This window comes from Xyrauchen texanus, chromosome 6, assembly GCF_025860055.1.
Source record: "Xyrauchen texanus isolate HMW12.3.18 chromosome 6, RBS_HiC_50CHRs, whole genome shotgun sequence".
NCBI classification, from domain to species: Eukaryota; Metazoa; Chordata; class Actinopteri; order Cypriniformes; family Catostomidae; genus Xyrauchen; species Xyrauchen texanus.
Genome location: NC_068281.1, coordinates 4,682,879 through 4,704,565, shown reverse-complemented (window position 1 = coordinate 4,704,565; position 21,687 = coordinate 4,682,879). Strand labels below are relative to the sequence as shown.

The window sequence follows — 21,687 nt, the reverse complement described above, 5'->3', positions numbered from 1 at the left end:
GATCCCGCCCACTGCCCACTCACCAATAGTATTTCGACACTGCCGGGTTGCCAGATTTGAACAAGTTTACAGGCAAACAACACAGCGTGCTGCAGCCATGTAAGCCAGCAAACGAACTGGATCAGAGATAACAGATTCCACCTGACCTAAAAAGCCTCGCCATCCGTCTAAAAACCACCATGACCAGAGGCGTAGTAAAACGAGGATAAATATTGGAGATGCCTTTGGAAGATGGAGACAGCTTAAAGCCCAGAAATCCTTAAAACTGATATTGAGTTTGATCATTTATGTGTCAACTTCGAGCTTCGAGTCTGGGGCGGGGTAGACAACTCTCCAATATTTTGAATTTGGACTGCAGTACCGATTTCAAACGCTCGTTGTCAATCTTTCATATAGCACCTTTAAGGGGACTAAAGGTTTTCATACGTTTCAGTGTGGACGAACAACTTTTGGAAAACACTTGAAAACGACAGTGTGGATAGAGAGAGTTTCAAAAACGAGAACGTCGTAATGTAGACGTAGCCTAACATGTAGTTCATAATGCATCAAATGTCATCTAAAATGTCCTTCATAGTTTAAGTGCAGAGGAAAGTGTTCATTTGCAGAAACTTTGGATGAATCCAGTACTAACTCAGTTCTCTTAAGGCATATTAAAGAAAGCCTTAATCCTAATAATTACTGTTTAACTATGAACAGTATGCAATATAAGACAGTAACATTACTGGGCAAATGAAAGGTATGAGCTAAATGTGTTAGGCAACAGAAAAATAATCTTTATTTATTTTTGATAATCATTCACACAAATGTTACATTTACAGTCATAAAGTATATATAAAATTATAATACTCCGATAAGGTAATGCATATGTATTTTCAGTGGTTTAAAAACAAATAGAAAAATGTTGTTCTTTACTACAGCCCAGGGCTGGACTGGTAATCTGGCATAATGGGCATTTTCCCAGTGGCCTGATGCACTTTCAGGCCGATCAGGGCCGAACTAGCCAGCAGGAGGACCGAGCGGGCGGTGGGTTGGCCGCAAAATGTGCCAAATGGGCCGCGATAAGCAAAAATGAGCTGCCACGTTATGCAGAACGGACCACAAAACGGTGCCGCGATATGCAGAAAAGGACAGCGAACACCCCCCACTCAACAAGTTTTGGGCCAGTTGCCATGTAAAATCCCAGGCCGAGTTCTCATCCCAGTCCAGCCCTGCTACAGCTGATGCTCTAAGCTGAACCAGGACATGCTTAAAAGCTAGAATTTGCAAGATGTTAATATGCAAAGCAGCATGTTTAAAAGAAACATCTAAACAATTTAACAATAAGAAAATCCTTGCAGATTATATTATCAGCATAACAATTTCAGTGTGTATGAAGGGTTATTTCTTTTCAATTTCCACATTTAAAGTAACAACAGCTTGGCTCAGTGTCAACCACATAAGAATGGATAAAGCAGTGAAGAATATTAGTAATGCAGGATCTAATGATACAGACATAATCCTGTGAAGGTACATACAGTTCTTAACAGTGCTGATAAACTAAATTCACTGGCTTTCTTGAACGATTATGTCGACCACGCCGTGCACCTGCGTGAGTTGCTTGCAATCCAAAGAGGCCACCAGCTTCCTCATGCCTGCTATCGCCGGGATAAAGTGTTCAGTCACGGTCACATTAGCATGCTTACCCACATCCCTGAGATAATAGAGAAAAGATGTTGAAGAGAAAGAAATATACAAAACAGTCATTAGTCCATATATGGAGTTTTAAAAACCTTTTTGGAAAATTGAGGAATCGTACTGTTTGTGACTATTCAGTTACACAAACTCCTGTAGCTCAACTGCTAGCAACACCAAGATCAGGGGTTGGAATCCCAAGGAAAACATAAACTGATAAAATGTATGCACTGAATGCACTGTAAGTTGCCAAATCTGCCAAATATGTAAATCTAAGAAATATTTACTGGATTTATACTGTAATTAATGTCATAACAATATCAAATAAGATCCAACTGTATTTCACATCTATAAACTGAAATTCCTACAGGATTTGTATATACTTATTTGATTCTCAGGGTCGTTTTGGATTGTGTGTAATTGGTAACACTTTAAAATAAGTGTGTTTTTGTTAAATTAATTACATTAACATGAACTAAAAATGAACAATACTTTACATACTTAACATATACTAGTACACTGTAAAATTGCTCTGTTTATGCTGTGACCTCTTTCTGCATACCAGCATGCTACCTATCGCATATTCAGTGAGGACAATTCGAGCATACAGAGTATAAGAGATGGTAGCGCGACCCTAAAGAACATTCTGATGAAATGCCGTTGTGCTACGGGTTATATGCCCACGATGACACGCGCATCAAGGTTGGAGCAAGCGCAATCTGCCAATAGATCGGCGTGATTGTAAAGGGCTTCACAGATCATCACTCCTGGGAGTAGCTCCCCATTGCTTGAACCAAAGTGAAAGTGAACCAAAAGCTGCATAGGTACTGTGTGTGTGTGTGTGTGTATATATATATATATATATATATATATATTTATATTATTATTTAAGCAATATCGCAAGAGTGCGATATGGCCCTATATCAGCACTGCTGGGATTCAACGCAGGCACGAGGCCATAGGCCAAGTGCCATAGGTAATGAAACCAAATGGTGCATCCAAGCCTTCATTAGTAATTCAAAAATATCACTTTAGAACTAGTGTCATGGCTTGGGCTGTTTCAAACAAGTTATTGGATCAACAAGGATGGATGTGTGTGTGTGTGTGTGTGTGTGTGTGTGTGTGTGTGTGTGAGAGAGAGAGAGAGGGAGAGATGGAGTGTGTGCGATCACCCGTTGCCACACCCAAGCAGCTTTCTGAAAATCAGCTTTCTCAGTGGAAAAGTAGCCGTCCAGTCAGAAGTATTTCTCTCTATTTCGTGGTGGCCAGTGCGCAAGAGTCATTCACTATAGAAACCGCAATGTCCTCTGCCATTTTAAACAGCACGTCCTCTCCAGTGTGGAAAGTCCGGTAAGAGGTAAGTGCCTTGAGATCTGTAATTAATCAGTCTGTTGTGTCTCCCAGCTGTGATGAGCCATAATGCTGAAGTTGTTCATTTAAAGCCGTTAATTTCCTAGTGTAGTAGTTATACGAGCGATCATGGAGTGCTGTTCTATGTAAACACTGGCTGATGTGGATTCAATTCATGTCGCCTAACTGGCTCATATTACACACAAAAATTATATATTATATATAATATTATATTATATATAAATTGAAATATATATATATATATATATATATATATATACACATACATACTGTATATTTATATTGTTCATAGTTTGTTTCTGGTACATACTGAATTTACTAATAAAACCTTGTTTTAAAGTGTTAACAGGTAATCTTTTAAAACAAATTTTGACAAGAATCTAATTGTACATTATTGGAATAGAGAAGTTTTACAATTCTACACATTTTTCTTTAAATTCCCTTTAATGTCCAACAGTGTGTTTGAACCATTTGCTAATTAATAGTGTTGGTTCAGCAGATCCCTAATAGATCAGGTTTTCGTTTTGTGTAATGTTTGAATTCCCTAAGAAAATTCCAATATTGCTTGTGGATTTTTACTCATCAGAATGATTCATCTGTAACATGTATCCTGGCTCTTACCCCACTCTGATGGTATGGATGTCTCTCAGCCCCAGTCCCTCCACTCGCACCACCACGTTACGAAGTGTACACGGCAGAGGATTTGTGAACGTGATCTTCGCTGACGTCTCTTTGCCCACATAAGCCTCTCCAATAGGCTACAAAGAGATGCAAAGTATATTTACCAATCCACTTATTAGTGTCTTTGTTGTTTGGTTTTAATGTGGAACTTACATGATAATTTGTGCATTTAGGCGATCCCAAAACACGTTCATGGTCAAATATGGAAGTAAACGCAAATGTATTCACATTCTTGATGTCTCACCTCAATGACGAGATCAGGCGTTCGCAGTCTAAAGCTCGTCTGATTGGCCAAAACCTGCTGGGTTTCATTGACCCGACCAGACAGGGTCAGCATGAGTGCAGCTTGATCCACCAGTTGGTTCTGGTACTGCTCGTACGGCAGGATCCATTCAATAACCTTTTCTAAAGGAGAAGAAATACACATAGGTGTGACCTTCGGCAATGGTTATGATCTGTACACCTTAGATGGTCTATAGGTCATCGTGGGTGATGTCAATTTCCATTGATCATGGTGGAAATATTGATATAAGTCTTGCTTGTTTTGATTATTGCTTGGGTTGGCGCCCCCATCCCCCCATGGAATCTATTACACAATCCAGATATCATGTTGTCCATTACTACGCAACACTGATACTGTCAGTGGCATTACTAATACAGTATGTGTTCTGTATGTGTCACCTTCATTTGGCATTAGCTCAACAGAAAGCTTGTCCTTCTTTATGGTGTCCTTCATCACGCCAGTGTAGTACATGACTGCCACCTGGCTGTGGAGTGTGGTTCTGCGAGGCTGTGAGCTCAGGTTCTTTACAACAATCTTCAGCTTTGCATCTACTCCCATGCGTGGCCCTTCTCCGTCAATCTTCACCTCCACATGAACATCTTCAGCAGTGGGACTGGAGTATATGTCAGGTTTACTGCCATAGCGACAAGCGGTCTCCACGGCGATACGCTCCTCCTCTGAGCCTGATGAAGAAGATCAATGCCCATGAGAAAGGAAAATCGTAAATGAGGGCTCTTTGTACCAATTGTTTCTCCAAGACAGCAAGAAGATTAAATGGATACTTTTACTGAAGTTCTCAGCCTATTCTCCAAAAATCTCACATGTTTTCCTTTTCAGAAGAGATCTCAACAATGTCTCATATTGTGCCCAGATTTGCCTAGATACCAAAATCTGCAATGAAAATAAGTGATTTCAATATGAACTCAAACATTCCTAGACCGAATTACCAAAAATATTTGATCCAAATTAATGTTATAGCTCTTTAATTCTGTAGCTCTTTATGTATATTTACTTATCCTGTGGCATTTTCGGTGAAACATCAAGAGACAATGACAATGTTGATACTTTTTCCTTTGGGTGCAACTCAAAGTTCAGTTTAAATCTACCAGAAGAAGGAAAGATAATGAAATGTTTTCTGGTAAGAAGTCTGAGTGGATCAGGCAAAGGAATGTTATGCTGAAACAGGCATTGTGTACTCTTGGCTGCCTGACCTGGCATTTGCCAGTGATTTGTGCACTGTATTGTAAGTTGTTTTGGTTAGAAAGCCTCTACTAAGAATATGTGTAATTACAAGCAAAATGGGTGATTCTCACACAGAAATGTCCAAGTTATATTTGACCCAAAATCAGAAGAAAAACAAAAAACTAAATTTGCATTAAGAAAATGAAGGCTATTCTTAGCACCAAAATGTTATTTTCTTTGTAGTTTTTATTTAAAAATTTTTTCAATGCAATATTATTTTCACAACAAATTAAATGTTACCACACCTGTGTGCAATTCGAATTACTGTAATGTATTATTAAAAATCCTCCGTACACAGTGATTTAATTAACTTTTGTTTATTCAGAATTAAATCAGTCACAAATACTGCCATGATCTATTAAAATGTATTTTTCAATTTAAATAATATCGAATATTGTTTTCTTTTACACTAACTAAATAACACATTTTCTTAATTTTTTATGAAAATTTCTAGGTTCTACCTGATTCGGATATATTGAAAATGTAATTTTGTTTAATTTAATTTATTTGTTTTTTGGCATGTGGCTCTGATTTTCATTATGACTCCATTATTTACATATTGGCCATGTAGTTTGAGTAATCTATTGTAATGTTACGTTGAGTAATCTATTGTAATTTTGAGAATAAGATTTATATATATGCAGAAATAAAATATGAATGGTCCTTAAAAATTATAAAAAAAATTGTTTTACTTATTTAATTATTTTAGTTTATTGTATGCATTTGGGTCTGATAAAAATCTATATTTACATTTACTCATTTGGCAGACAGTTTTATCCAAAACGACTTACAGTGCAATCCCCCTGGAGCATCCTGGAGTTAAGTGCCTTGCTCAAGGACACAATGGTCCTAAATCAGGCTGTGGGGATTGAACCAGCAACCTTCTGATTACCAGTTATGTGCTTTAGACCACCACACACACACACACACACACACACACACACACATACATGTTGGTTTACCTATCATTATGAGGACTTTCCATAGACATAATGACTTTTATACTGTACAAACTTTATATTCTATCCTCTAAACCTAACCCTACCCCTAAACCTAACCCTACCCCTAAACCTAACCCTCACAGGAAACATTCTGCATTTTTACATTTTCAATAAAACATTGTTTAGTATGATTTTTAAGCGATTTGAATTATGGGGACACTAGAAATGTCCTCATAAATCACATTTATAGCATAATACCCTTGTAATTACTAATTTGTAACTTACAAAATTGTCCTTGTAAATCACAAAAACACGCACACACACACACACACACACACACACAGACAAATATCCCCCATTTAGCCTTAACAGACTGTAGGGGCAAGTGCTGTTTGCGAGCACCTTTGAAGGCCACTTCACACACACACACACACACACACACAAGAACAACTTTCTATGGGAAATTGAAGTAAGCTGATGCACAAATTCTCATAGTTTGAATTTCACATTATGATTCCATCAATAACATATTGGCCATGTTGCTTTTGATGTGATACTTGCTTAAAGCCTCTATTGTTCGATAGCTGCTAGACTTTCAGGTGGACTCAGGCAGTATTTGACACTTATGGCAAGAAAAAACAAGTCAAAATGTTTGACCGTGTGCCTTTCACACCTTCAGGGTATTTGTAAATATGTGTGATGTCTTCACGCTGATCAGAGCCTACAGCTTTGGTGCTGATGCAATGCCCCACAGCTTTCTTCTCGCTGTGGATCTGACTGAAGGTGCCATCGAGGTTCCTCTGCCAGTAGATTTTATCACTGTTCACCTGCATCAGAACAAAGGACAAGACAGCCGAGAGTTAGAACTGAAAGAGAGCACTGGCATGAAATCGTGTTTCGAAAAACAATGTTTATAATGGAATGCCAACAGGTCAGGGACAGCCCATCTTGTAAGCCATTCACACAATTGCCTTGAGCTGGTGGAGGGGCCCCTGCGTGATTATTTTTTATGATTGGCACAGAGTAGCCAATTTCAGACAGCAAGGTGATTGGACAAGGATTCAAATGTTAACTTGAAAATCATGAAATCAATATTGCACTATGAATGTCTAAATAGCGGAAGTTTTTAAAACTAAATTGAAAAAGTTTGGACTCACCTCAGCGAATACAAAAGGTGTGTCGTATTTGAAATAGACCTGTCCAGAGCGTATAGCTGCCAGTGATGCTGGACCACAGCGAAACGTTCCATGACTGGTTTCCTGAGGGGTGGAATCCACGGCCTGCCAGCCGCCCATTCCAGGAGGCAAATCCGGACGAGCCATCCAGCAATCATTCCAAACATGGAAGTTCCTGTTGAGTAAATATTCATTGATTTGTGTCTTGGACTCTATACTGATACCTATTGGTGTAGGTGAAGCATCACTTAAAAGCCTATGCTTAGATAATGGTTTCATTGTTGAATAAAATAATTTTATTTTTTTTAAGTACTATTAATTTCTTTAGGTTACATTATTTTTTTTTTTTGTGAAGAAATAAATACTTAGTACACCTGTAGATCTTGCAGAAGGAAATCCACGAATAAGAATTTACATTCAAATATTCTGTATTTATAGTATAGACTGTACTGCTACCTAACCTGACTGATGGAAGTTGTTTTGCATCTAACCCTAACCTTTGATGTTGATGTAATAACTCCTTTGTTCTGTTTTAGAATGGCTATTTTCACATCTTTCCATGAAAACAAGACAACTACACACCACACAGAATCAGAATTGAGGTGATTGATTGGTTCCATGTTCTCATCAAAGTAAACATCTGTTGTCAAGGAGACGTCGGTATCATGAGCGGACTGGAAATTTGTGACGGAACGGGTAGGAATACCAAGACATCTCAGTACTAGGAGAGAGAGAGAGAGATTCACCTTGACGGAAATATTCAGTAATATAGTTCAAATAGAAAAAAGTCTGATTAATACATTATTGTGATGCTGAATTACACAGTTCAAGAGTCCTATGCAGAGAGAAATACTAGTAATGTGTCAGTGTGTAATGAACAGAATGTAGGCTGGAGTATTTTAAACTGAAGGTCCCTCCGAGGGACATACTTCTGTTAGTCGTGGTCAGCTATGCATTTCACAACAGAGCACTATGACCCCAGTAAAGAATGCTTGTGTTTGTCAATTCAGGATTCTAAGTAAAACATGTACACAATAGAATATTTTGGTGGTCCTGATTTATAATTTGATATACCAGCCAAATAACATTTTCAATTACCATTATATTACTATTCTGTCAAAAGTATATCCACAAAATGTCACAGCGTCGAATGCCTTAATAAAAATTAAAGGACACGAATTGTCATGTAAATGTTGCGTTTCAACACATTTTGGCTTATTTATTACCTAAGAGAGCATATTGAACAGATTTTCCACAATATTGTGGTTAAATTGTAATTTTGGTGGTCTACCTTCTACCTAAGTATTGTGAAGTGTTCAAACTATTGTGATTTTTTTATCAGTCCGATGCCTTGTTGCGGTAGCTCTATAGGCAATGAAAACATGTACTGGAGGACTCTTTCTCTTAAACACACACCTGTAGTGGTGATTGCAGAGAACACCCAGCACTGGCCGTATTTGACCGGCGTTCCACCCTCCTGGTGGTATTTTTTTAGGATTTCCACACTACCACTCCAGGCTGTGGGAGGAGTTCCACCCACGTAATTCCCAGTCCAGTTTCCCTCCAAAACACCACGGTCATCTGGAGAATTTATCTAGAACCAAGAAAACAAAATCTGAGTTCACAAACATTTCTCAGGGTTTTCTTTAAAGATGGAAAGAGAGTATATTTGAAGGGATCAGTTTACATTTATTAATTCCTTTATAACTTTATAATGTTTTCCCTTCTAATGTACATTTAGAAAGTTTAATTAAATTAAGTTTTATTTGTATAAAACTTTTAATAATAAATATTGTCCCAAAGCTTTAAAGAAAAGAAAATATATATTATGACAGGGTGAACAAGAAACAGACACAGTGGGTGTGGTGTCAGGCCTCATAGAGGCATTCATTTCAAATAAAAGAAAAAGAAATGGGGAATCTGGCATCCTTGTGATGAGACAGGGGCTTATGTAGGTTCAGGGAGTGCCCATGGGATGGTCCGGGAAGTGGACAGGGTCTGTTGATCACATGCGCTCCCCTCCTAGGGACGGTGGCTTCTGTGGTGGCCTGTCTTCCCAGGCGCCATGGCGTGTGAGGAGAAGGGAGGCCTGGCTTCCAAGCCGTCGGCCACGATACATGCTGTCATCCCTGGCAACACATTTAACTCAGAACAGGGTTCCAGGGGGAGCGGGTCCGGTGGCGCATCTAATAGCCTCCCCACTCTGCTCCTTGACCTATGAGGACACCACTGTGTGCACACATGGAGATAGAAGCTGGCTTCCTGAGGAGAGTCCAGAGCAGGAGAAGCTCTCTCCTTATTTCCTGAACCAGGCCCTATGTTCGGAGTGGCCGTATAGGGGATAACCCTTTCGCTTACACCCAGGTGGGGGACAAAGAAAATATGGGTTAAACATGACAGCCTCGACTATCTGCAGGTAAATGCTCATTAAGTGCCATTTACACTTTTGGTGGTTGGGAGGCTGTACCCATGGTTTCTAAATCCTGCTCCAGGTGTGACGCCACTGTTTGTGCCCAACTGCAATGTTTCTGCTCACAACATTCCCACATTCTCATAGATATTCCATCGCAGCTCAATAGTACTGACTTCATGAATATCTTTACTGATAAAATTGGAATTATGCAGTCATCTGTCACAGCACCGCAGAAAACAGTGTCTCGTAATTTTCCTCACGTGCAACTTTAAACCTTCACTGTCATAAGTCATGAAGAGCTAACAAAACTGAAGCGAGGCCTTCTCATGGACCATAGAGAGTGAGAGGCTTCCTCGGGACGTCGAGTCCCGAGATCCCTTGGACCTCACATGGTAACAGACATGATATTGGTTGTCATCAGCTTTCTCTATGTAACCAAGCAAACTGTTGCATACCAAGCAGGGAATTTTTTCATGGATATTACATGTGTAGGTAACAAAACATGAAAATCATACTGGTTAATTCCCTGGTTATACAAAATAGATAAAACATTAAACACATTTAAAGAGGTATATCAGGCTATAATCATTAATTTGTCAGTTATACACGTTACCACAGTTCAAAGCAATTGTCAGAATTACCTAGGAAGACTAGGCATTGTGTGTGGGTCCATGCGGCCTTATATATTTTATAGGATTGATTCAGCAAAGTACTGTGACTTAGTGTGAGATGTTTCTGGATTAAGGAATGTCCTTTTTAAGATGCTGTTTGCTGAACAATGATCACGATGTCATGCGATCTGATGAGTCTAAGTGTAGCAAACTGGTTTATATCGGAAGACAGAATCTTGTGTGTCCCGAGTCTCTCGGGAACTCCAAGAGTGTGTGTTCTGTCTTTTATTGCTTTGACCTTTGAACTTAGGGCCTCTATGCATAGAATGTTTCAAGTCATATGGGATCTAGACAAGACTCTTTGTTAGTTTTATTGGCCAGATGTGAGACATACTGGCAGCATATTCTTTCCATTTATGATGTTGTCGAATTCCAGAATTAAGATTGCGTAAATCCTAGATTAAAATCATGTCGTTTCAATTCTTCTGCATGTATAATACTACAAAAGTCTGTGTCATTTCTGCAGAGAAATAGTATATATATGAACAATTTCAGTCAGGATTTCGAGTACGATGGACCTCTGAGGATGAACTGATTCCATCTCAAACCATAAGACATAGAATAATTAATATGCCATTGCCTGAACCTTGGACTTAGGATCGACCTCACCGATCTTGACCTGCATCACCTTGGTCTAATGATGGATAACACTCTTAAAATGGAATAGATAGACTATCGATAAATTGCCAACATAAGCCTTCATCAGCCAACTAACAAGGACAATTGCATCTATGTGAACTTCTGCAGTTAATCCAGGATGGTCTTCAAAGACATTAGTCATTAATCTTACAGTTCATACAAAATATGTTTAAAATAATTTTAAACCATGACCTGCACTGCACATAAATAACTAATATTGGCATTATATTCATGATGTTATTCAGAGGGGAACTGGCCCCCACAGTGAGACTCATTTCTCCCAAGGATATTTTTCTCCATTAACCAACATCTTATGGAGTTTTGTGTTCCTTGCCACAGTCGCCTTCGGCTTGCTCACTGTGCTTATAAATACAATGATTATTGAATTACTTATTTTTAATCACACTTCATAATCGTATTTAATCAAACAACGCAATGATACTTTATAGATATTACATTTACATTTTGAGTTAATGCATGATTTGCTGTAAAGCTGCTTTGAAACGATGTGTGTAGTGAAAGGTGCTATCCAAAAAATATGACTTGACTTGACTTGACATTCTCCACACAGTGGCAGGGTGAAAAAGAGACAGACAAAGTGGGTGTTGTGTCAGGCCTTGGAGAGGCGTTCCCTTAAAATAATAATAAACATAACATTTTAAAAATGGGAATAAAGTGTCTTTAGGGGAATCTGGCATCCTTGCAATGCGCTGGGCGATGTGAAGGAAAGGGGATGATGGTAGGAGACTGTCCAGGTACAGTATAATAGGTGGGGTCCGGCGGTGGTGCTGCGCTCCCCTCCTGCGTTCAGGGTGCGAGGGGTAACGACTTACTCAGAGCGGCTCAGCTTCCTGGGCTGTGCCTTGTGAGGAGAATGGCGGCCCGGTCGACTGGCGGTGCTCCAATCCCTGGCATCGCATCTTATTCGCACCAGGGATCCAAAGCGCCGGTCCGTAGTGCATCTAATTTGCACCAGACCATTCCTACTCTGTTCCTGGACCTGCGAGAAAGCCAGTGTGTACACACAAGGAGATAGAAGATGGCTCCCCGATGAAAGCCACATGTGGTGTCATCATCCGCTGCCCAAACGAGGCTTTTTAAATTGCACCTCTCCTCTCTCCTACCCACTCCCATTATGAGTCAATATAGATGTCACTTCAGTAGAACAGTTTCTGTAATATTGATGCATCTGTGGTAGAACTCACCATAGCAGAAATGACTCTGACCACATTGACGGGATCTCCTCTACCTGAGGGAGGAACCTCACTGTTATCCAGCACAAACAGACAGGCGTCCAAAATACCTTCATCAAACTGAGAAATAAAACAGAGAGAAAGTCAGGCAGTCAGTGCTGGAGGATTTCATTTGGAGCATCTCAACACTACTGATTTCCTAATGTCTAAACAGGGTCCAAAATGAACACTCATCCAAGTAAAAATGGGCTTTGGTTGAGTAAATTAAACAGCTACTAGCCAAATGTTTGATTTATAAGAATTGCAAAATAAGGCATGTTGGAAATTGCAATGTAAGATTTATTTTTTCCAATAACAACTTTTCTAATAATACATTTCTAAACAAAACCATGAGGAACAAAATCATGCTGGCTGGTGTTTCACAGAGACAGTGGCAGCGTGAATCACATGAAAACATGTCTATTTCACATTTCACCCTAAAAACACTAAAATACTAAAAAATAAACTATTTATAAAACGAAGCCTATTTTAGTACAATTCATATTATTATTATTTATTTATTTATTGCATTCTGACACTGATTCTACTAGATTTAAAGGTGTACTAAGTATTTTTTTTTCTTCAATTAAAAAAAGTGTTTACACCTAAATAAATTATTTTTTTGTTTAGTTTTTTTGCATTCATGAGAATTAAGTACATTTTCACATTTTTCAATTTTGGTGGTGGTGATGGTGTAGGGAATACTTACAGGTTTATAACATACTTGATCTTCTTTAAGCAAAAAAACAAAAACAAAAAATATATTTTTTGTTTCTTTATTTTTCTTTTGATTAACATTTTGAAATGTACATTTTTGGACCCTGAGTGTAATTTATGGTTTCTACACTGCTGAAAAAACCTATCTTAAACCAGCATAAAGTTGGGTATGCTGCTTTGCATAACTGGTTTAAACTGGTCTCCCAGTCTGACCTGTTCAAAAATGCCCCAAACCCCTCTAAAACCCATCAACAGACCAGCTTGACCAGATTGGGATACCAGCTTGGACCAGTGCACCAGTTTAGGCTAGTTTTATTTATTTAGTTATTTATTTTAGCAGGGTAGTCTGCTGTTTTATTTTTCAATGAGATTTTTTCCACAGGAAATGGTTGTCCTGTATAGTGGAAGCTGCTCAATTCTCTTTCCAGACCTGGCCAAAGTTCCATGTTCGAGCTCCGATTTGCTTCTCAGTGCCATAGTAGACTCGTCCAGTGTCATTTAAAACATACTCCTTCAACTCTTTCTCACCCTCCATATACACTGTGTCCTCTGTGAAGAGAGAATACGAGAGAGGGACAGAGTTATGGGAAAGCGTCATGGAAGCTAAACACACAGTTTCAGGAATTGATTCAGCGATTTGAGTCATTTCTAAAGACTGCAGTCTTATAGTATGACATCATCACCGCGAGCCCACCGCATGCCTCGGCAATCACTGCACTTGTGGAATGTGCTCTGTTTCTGCTCATGGGTGTGATGGTCTGAATCAGAGGGAGGTGGTGTGCACACAGAGGGAAAGGGAGAGAAAGGAGCAATAATAAAGAGACGGAAATAAGGAAGGGAGTTGCACAACAGATACTGGAGACTGAAACGTTTATAACATGAATGGAGTAATGGGATAGGCAGACTGGTTGAAAATGTCCAGTGCACTGGAAAGGGGCCCTAAAGGTAAACCATTGAAACAGAAGATGATCAGAAAGACTTTGTCGCAGCATGTCCCCAGTCGCTGCATTGATTGGTTCCTTGTTACAACTACATCTGTTATGTCGTAGTCTATTTCTTTAATGTTTAACCTCATGCGACAGTCCACCATATCTCCTGTTTTTCCACTCCAGTGATTGTGTTTGTCTGGACGACTATGTGTGCCAAATACTAGATTAGCCCTTGGGGATTCATAATTAATATTACATTGTGTGGTATTACTGCAAAAGTGAACTGTCAGTAAAACTTCACATTTGGTTCTGTGGATGAGAAAGTGCAGTTGTAATGTTAAAGGGGCCATATCCTGCACTTTTGTGGCATTTTTTTTAAAGGGTTAGTTCACCCAAAAATGAAATTCTCTCATCATTTACTCACCTTCGTGCCATCCCAGATGTGTAAGACTTTCTTTCTTCTGCAGATCACAAACAAAGATTTTTAGAAGAATATCTCAACTCTGTAGGTCCATACAATACAAGAGAATGGTGACCTTTGTAGCTCCAAAAATCACATAAAAGGATCATAAACGTAATCCGTAAGACTCCAGTGTTTAAATCCATATCTTCAGAAGCAATATAATATAATAGGCGTGGTTGAGAACAGAACAATATTTAAGTCCTTTTTTTATGCTAAATCTCCACTTTCACTTTCAGGTGTAAAAGTGAAAGCGAAAGTGGAGATTTAGAGTTTAAAATAATAATTACATTTTTATCTGTTTCTCACTCACACCTATTATATTGCTTCTGAAGATATGGATTTATCCACTGGAGTCTAATGGATTACTTCTGTTTCCATTTTTGTGATTTTTTTTGAGGAACAAAGTTCTGGTCACCATTCGCTTGCATTGTATGGACCTACAGAGTGGAAATATTCTTCTAAAAATCTTTATTTGTGTTTGTTCTGCTGAAGAAAGAAAGTCATACACATCTGGGATGTCATGAAGGTGAGAAAATGATGGAAGAATTTTCATTTTTTCGTTTTAAAGTCTTTCTACCATAACTATACCAACTGGAAAAGTACTAGCTATGTACAGTCAGGGTTGGGAGGGTTACTTTTGAAATTTATTTCACTACAAATTACAGCATACATGCTGTAAAATGTCATTTGTAACGTTTGCAAGGAATATGATTTTTGCCCTAATATCAAAAGATCTTTCTAGAGAAAAAGAAATTATGATCCAACATGAATTTTCTTAATAAAAAATATGATCGTGCCTGGTTACGTGTGCATGTAAAATGGCTAGAAATAGCATTTTAGCTTAGCGTAAAGCTAACAATTTACACAAGGTTTATTTCTATTTCTTCTGCTTCAAACGTACTTCTCTGTCTGCTCGTATGAATGTAACACATCATAAGAAAGTGTTTCACTGTTGTTCAAATGCACTTTGGATCGCATCATTTATATGTATAAATGTTTTCCATCTGAAAGGACTAAATATTAAATGAAAGAAATGACAATAAACTGCATTAAAAAGTAATCTCTTCAGTAATCAAAATACTTTTTGAATGTAACTATATTCTAATTACCAATGATTTAAATTGTAACTGTAGTGGAATACAGTTGCTTATATTTTGTATTTTAAATACGTAATCCCGTTACATGTATTTTGTTACTCCCGAACTCTGTATACAGTTCTTCATTTATCTTGCTTCCTCCTAATTGCTTCATCATGACTGGATGGGCTAAACCTTGACGATATCTGAACGAGTCGTATTTGGAGTTTCTATAAATGGTCTGGTTGTACAGGGCAGGAAGTTTTCCGCTGTGATAAATATGTCTATATAGTACATCAAACTGTTGTATTACAAAAGATAAACAAATGGAAAGCACCCCAACCCCTAAAGGCATTTTAAAAATGCTTTAAAGACATAGTGTAAAACAGGCCAACTTCTATTTTAAAGGTAAAACAACACAAATGGATTGCAAAATCATGTTTAGTCCTCTTGCCAGCCTGAGGTAAGTTACTGAGCCACAAGAGGAATCTTGCACCTTTGTGTTATATTGTACTAAAAGTTGCCTGTCCAATATTTTTGACTAAATATAAAGTTTACATATGGCTGAGTCGAGGTGTCTTTTGGCTTCTTGTCAATGGATGACGTTGGTTGAGAGAATTTGTACAGTCATCAGTCTGTTTTTATTTTATGGCCGATAACAATATCTAGAAAGTACGGTTGGTAGATGTCCTATATGTGGCTCTGTACATACAAATTATAAAAAATAAACATTTTCTTCATACAGTATTCACAAAATTCCCTCCAAAATATTTGAAAACAGACTGTGAGCAGAGAGAGTGGAAACGTTGCCCAATTCTTTGTTGACTTGAGTTAAGTTCAGTGGCGGCCCATGCATTTGAAGTCTACGCCTTCAGTTTGATTCATGCCATTAAGAGAACACAGTGTATGCCTATCATACATTATGGTAAATGGTCTGCACTTATAGACCTAACCTTAGAGGTTACCAAAGCACGTTATCACCCATTCACACACAAATTCACACTCACAAGTTGCTAGCCTGCTATTGGGAGCAACTTGGGGTTCAGTGTCTTGCACAAAGACACTTCAGCATGTGGAGTCGTGTGGGCCGGGAATTGAACCGCCAACCCTGCGATTAGTGACCAACCCGCTCTACCACCTGAGCCACAGCCACCCCGATTATGTGGCAGTCTAATACCAAGAAAAATCTCTCTAAAAATATTTAAAAACTTGATCTTGAGTTTTACTTTGGTGCCACATTGCACTCAGTTCAAGCACATTTAATGCAAAGATCAAAGTATCCTGCTGACTTTTCAAAGCACAGCGAACAACTATCAAACAACTGCATGATGTATCATTGCGTGTATTGGCCTGGGCTGCATTTCCCAAAAGCTTTGTAAGGCTTAGTGGATTGTAGACATGTTTGCAGGAATTATTTAAGAATTGTGGACTGTTCCCCTCAAGCATCATAACTTAAGTAGAACCCAAGTCCCTTTCAAGGCAATTCAGTCTAATCGGCCACAATTTTTGGAATGCTCCCGGGCAGGAAAGACCGAAATCTCCAACACAGTTAGTCAAGTTTACAATCAAAGAACATATTTCAAATCAGCAGTTAAAACTGACAACACTGATATCATAAATTGTGCCTCTTAATCGCATGCGCTCATGTGCATTGACAAGTTGACTTAGAGGCGATGTCTATATCTAAAAGGTGATTGGCTCTTTTACCTGTAAGGCGGGACTTCCTTTTCTACATATGTCATATTGGGCATCCCATTTCTCCGTCTCGGGACACACGTACTCACACACACACACATACATTTGACCAATGCAATTCCATGACTTGACCGTGAACTTTTCAGGCATTTGTGATTGCTGGATACAGCATTTAAAAATAATTTTTATACAATCCAATTCGACTGTTTTGACACATCATTGACCCAAAAGAATGATTCTGGATGGCTTTTCAGCTAATTTTAGTGGCCATAATTGGTCCTATAACTACTAAACAGCACATATATCATCAGAGGCTGTGGCTTTATCATCAATAATTATTTTCTGTCCACTAAATGTGTCCGAGCACTCAAGTATGCACACTTTTAATACCCTCTTTATCACTCCACACACTCACCTTCACACCAGGGATTGAAGAGCATGTAAATATCTTTTTCAGGGTCATATGTGTTTCTCTCCCCGGTCTTTGGAATCAGCGTTGTGATGGTCAACTTGTACTTTCCGATAACCGCCGCGGCATGGGAGTTGATGGACAGCTTGATTCGGTTGATATTTTGCTCCACAATCTTGGCCTCCCAGCATTCATCCTGAAGTTCTTCCACTAATGGTATGATGACATGGGTGCCCTTTGACACCATCGGGAGGGGCCCTGAATGACAACATTAAACATGTGTTTTGAGGAGTGGCTGAGCGTGGTTTTAAAACAATGTCTTGAAATTGGTTCCAGGTTTCAAAATTCCTGGATTATCAGAGGATGGAGAATTACAGCCAAATCACATTCAGGTTGTTGGAATGCTTCCAAACACAATTATGTTGTGTCAATCAGTTGCATATGGACAATGACTCAAAAAGTTATAATTCGCATTTCTGGCTAAATTTATCTGTTAGTGTTTATTCTTATTGAAGCAGCTAAAATTAAGTTATTCCTCTTTTCATTCCCTCTTCTTTATGAACTTTATTTCCTTTTTTTATTTATAGAAAAAATAAGTCATACATTCAAATGTTAAAGTGTCAAATGTGAAATAGCAAAAGTAGTTGTGTAAGAAAGTCATTGCATACGCATAAAGGGGCGTTCACACATTTCTGCAGCAACAAAGTGATGAATTGTCTCATTTTTAATTCAGCGATTTCCGGCGTAGCCCGATTCGGAAAGAATGACTTTATGAACCAGATTGTTTAAATTTAAAGCGTGAAACAAACAGACCATCCAGTTCAGTCCAGCTCTCAAACGAATGACTCTTTTGAGTCACTTCTTTTGAATCTACATTGCACAACATACAGCGCTACCCCCCACACGAATGACTCTTATCAGAACAGTTCTTTTTAGCGAATCAAAAACATATTGAACTATACAAACGCTTTCCCCTCCTGAATGTTAGTTTTAGCGGCAAAAAAAATATTCCTTCTCAAAATCTAATATTTCCCATAAATATATCCTGTTTGTGATCAGAGCTTTGTGAAAAAGCTATAACCCTGTTTCACTCGGACGTTTGTCCAATAACAGAAGTTAAATGGGGGTTGCGGATGGTCTTTCACGTTGAAAACCCGACCACATCAATGTGTTTGAACATCTGAGTTGTCTTGTATTAGTTTGTAGTGGTTTGTATTGCTTAGGGATAAATACCTTGGCTGCTTTTTCTCACTCCCTAATTTGATCTCTTAGATAGAGATGAGCCGTAACATAAGGAGTGATTTGAGAAAGACATTTGAGTGACACAGATGTGTTGAAGCCCTTATCAGTGCGCTTAGTACCAGCCTGTAATTCCCTTCATGATTCCCAGTTTGAACTAATTCACGAAATGTTTCCTTTTTATTTATTACACCTCAGATCTTTGAGAAAAGGCCGATGAGAATTGGCGAGTGGAATTTGCATGCCACTCCCACGGACATTTCAGCTGGCAGTGGTGGCTCAGTGGTTGAGGCTCAGGGTTACTGACCAGAAGGTCTGGGATTCAAGCCCCAGCACCACCAAGATGCCACTGTTGTGTCCTTGAGCAAGGCACTTTACTCCAGGTTGCTCCGGGGGATTGTCCCTGTAATAAGTGCACTGTAAGTTGCTTTGGATAAAAGTGTCTGCCAAATGCATAAATGTAAATGTAGGGCAGCATTGTGGCAAGGGGGACACAATGTCTCGTTCCCTCCATCATGGAACAGAGTTTACGACAATAACTGAGACTTTCCCCTTCTGTCACTCACTCAACATTGTGTCTATGTAGTGACACTAGTGGTCCCTATATAAAACACCACAACAGCGGAACTGTTTTACATGGACTGTTGATGCAGGCGCAAGCAGGCTACTGCGTGCGTAAGAGCAGATGCACTCGGACTGCACTTAGCCTCCTCCAATGCCACAAAAAACGTTGTATAGTTCCCCACATCCCTGAGGGGTCGGAAGAGACGTATCTAGTATGGGAGCCGCCAGCCACGCCTTTTCTCTCTCTTTTCTTTTTGGCTGGGTCCTTTTAACGCTCATTATATGCATCAGGGAAGGTGTTCTTTTCCTTTCCTATTCTTTCAGGTTTGTGGGAACCTTGGGCACATAGGGGTCTCAGGGTTAGGATTACGTGAGAGTCTTCCGGACTGAACCCCAAGTTCAAGTATCGCTGACAAGAACGCCCATCCCATTCCTGAGAGTGGAGGTCCCTCTCTCAGAGGAATTTGCCAGGGTGGTGCTGTCGCGAGGAGCTTGAGGTCCGAGAACCAAGTCTGGGTGGGCCAGTATGGTGCCACGAAGGTGACTTGTTCCTCGTCCTCCCTGACCTTGCACAGAGTCTGTGCAAGTAGGCTCACTGGGGGGAAAGCGTATTTGCGCTGCCACCGGGGCAAGCTGTGTGCCAGCGTGTCTGTCCCAAGGGCAGCTCCAGTCAGGGAGTACCAGAGCAAACAGGTCTACCTGTGCTTTGCCGAATCGATTCCAAATTAGCTGAACCACCCCTGAGCGTCACCCGCAATGACAGTGCGTCCACTGTGGCATTGAGGTTGCCTGGGGTGTGAGTGGCCCGCAGTGACCTTAGCCGCTGCTGACTCCAGAGGAGGAGATGGCGGGCGAGTAGCGACATGTGATGAGAACGTAAGCTGCCTTGGCGATTTATATACACTACCGTTGCCGTTTTGTATGTCCGGACCAACACGTGCTAGCCCTGGATCGGCGCCCCGAACCCAGGAACCAATAATCAACCCAAAGTTCCCCACCCTTGCCATAAAACCTGAAACATTGTCACCATATTTTTTATGTAAACAAGTATAAAAATCATGAAATTACAAAAATTGTAACATTTATTGTCCAAAACCCCCAACATTTATTAATAACACTAGTCCCGAGGACACAGTTCAAACTTTTGGCTAAAATACCTTCATTATAAAGTTGACGGTTACCTTAATGTATTCCATTCACTGGTTTACCCAACAGCTACTATTGAAATTATGTAATTTTACTTATAAGACTCGAAACCTCATAGTTATCGAGATGTAGCCCTTGTGACAACTTCCCCATCTGACAACTAGCCCCGGTCTCCCCTATATCGTTCCATTCACACTCACCTGTCTGCAGTTCCAGGTGAAGTTTATCTGTGTTTGGGTTGAAAGGTCGTGAAAGCTCAAGCTCTATTTGGAAAGTTTGGCCTCTGCGGATAATGAGATGGTCACCGTGATACTGGTCTGTGTGATGCTCCTTCCTGTTCTGATCGGATTTCCCGCTGAGCAGATTCACAGAATGCACTGTTAGAAACAACTCTGGTGGTGAGAGAGAAAAGAAATTAGGTGAGGAACTTCAGATGATGTTCAGGAATTGAATGTCTGAAAATGGCAAAGTGAAAGTGAACTTAGGGTTTGCACTAAACATAAACCCTATACATAATTAAACTAGAAAACACACTCATATTAAAACATGATAAAAATCAGCATTTAACTAAATCTTTTGCTACAAAAAAGTACAGTTCTGCACAGGTTCTCAAATGAGTTGTTCACATGAAATTTCTACAGATTGGATTTACAAATACTTCATACTGTATAAGAGAAATTAGGACATATTTGTTAGTGCCATTGATTATTGCCTCATTTTGAAAATATAAAAAATATCAATGTTGAATTTTAAAAAATTGCAAATCTTTAGAAAATATCTTCTATTATCACTATTTTGAAAACATAAAAAAATACTGTGACGCTACACAGCATTACAGCAGGAAACAGATGGAGTGCGTACTCCAGGTAGGGAAGGAGGTATTGCCCCAAGTGAAGGAGTTCAAGTACCTCGGGGTCTTGTTCACGAGTGAGGGGACAATGGAGCGGGAGGTTGGTCGGAGAATCGGGGCAGCGGGGGCGGTATTGCACTCGCTCTATCGCACCGTTGTCACGAAAAGAGAGCTGAGCCGGAAGGCAAAGCTCTCGATCTACTGGTCAATTTTTGTTCCTACCCTCACCTATGGTCATGAAGGCTGGGTCATTACCGAAAGAACTAGGTCGCGAGTACAA

The 21,687-nt window shown here is 39.5% G+C and overlaps 1 protein-coding gene across 1 annotated transcript in view; it reads right to left on the bottom strand.

Annotated features, from left to right (window-relative positions):
• Positions 1-733: 733 nt before the first annotated feature.
• LOC127645618 (protein-glutamine gamma-glutamyltransferase K-like) overlaps positions 734-21,687 on the bottom strand; it is a 35,849-nt gene continuing 14,895 nt past the window's right edge. Inside the window, exons 3-14 of the mRNA XM_052129286.1 lie at positions 20,758-20,949; positions 17,615-17,866; positions 13,467-13,585; positions 12,293-12,400; positions 8,781-8,958; positions 7,947-8,085; positions 7,347-7,539; positions 6,863-7,016; positions 4,405-4,689; positions 3,968-4,128; positions 3,664-3,800; positions 734-1,690 (exon numbers count right to left, since the gene is read on the bottom strand). Of these exons, the coding sequence (XP_051985246.1) occupies positions 1,543-1,690; positions 3,664-3,800; positions 3,968-4,128; positions 4,405-4,689; positions 6,863-7,016; positions 7,347-7,539; positions 7,947-8,085; positions 8,781-8,958; positions 12,293-12,400; positions 13,467-13,585; positions 17,615-17,866; positions 20,758-20,949 (2,066 nt within the window). The 3' untranslated portion in view covers positions 734-1,542. The remainder of the gene's footprint in view (positions 1,691-3,663; positions 3,801-3,967; positions 4,129-4,404; positions 4,690-6,862; positions 7,017-7,346; positions 7,540-7,946; positions 8,086-8,780; positions 8,959-12,292; positions 12,401-13,466; positions 13,586-17,614; positions 17,867-20,757; positions 20,950-21,687) is intronic.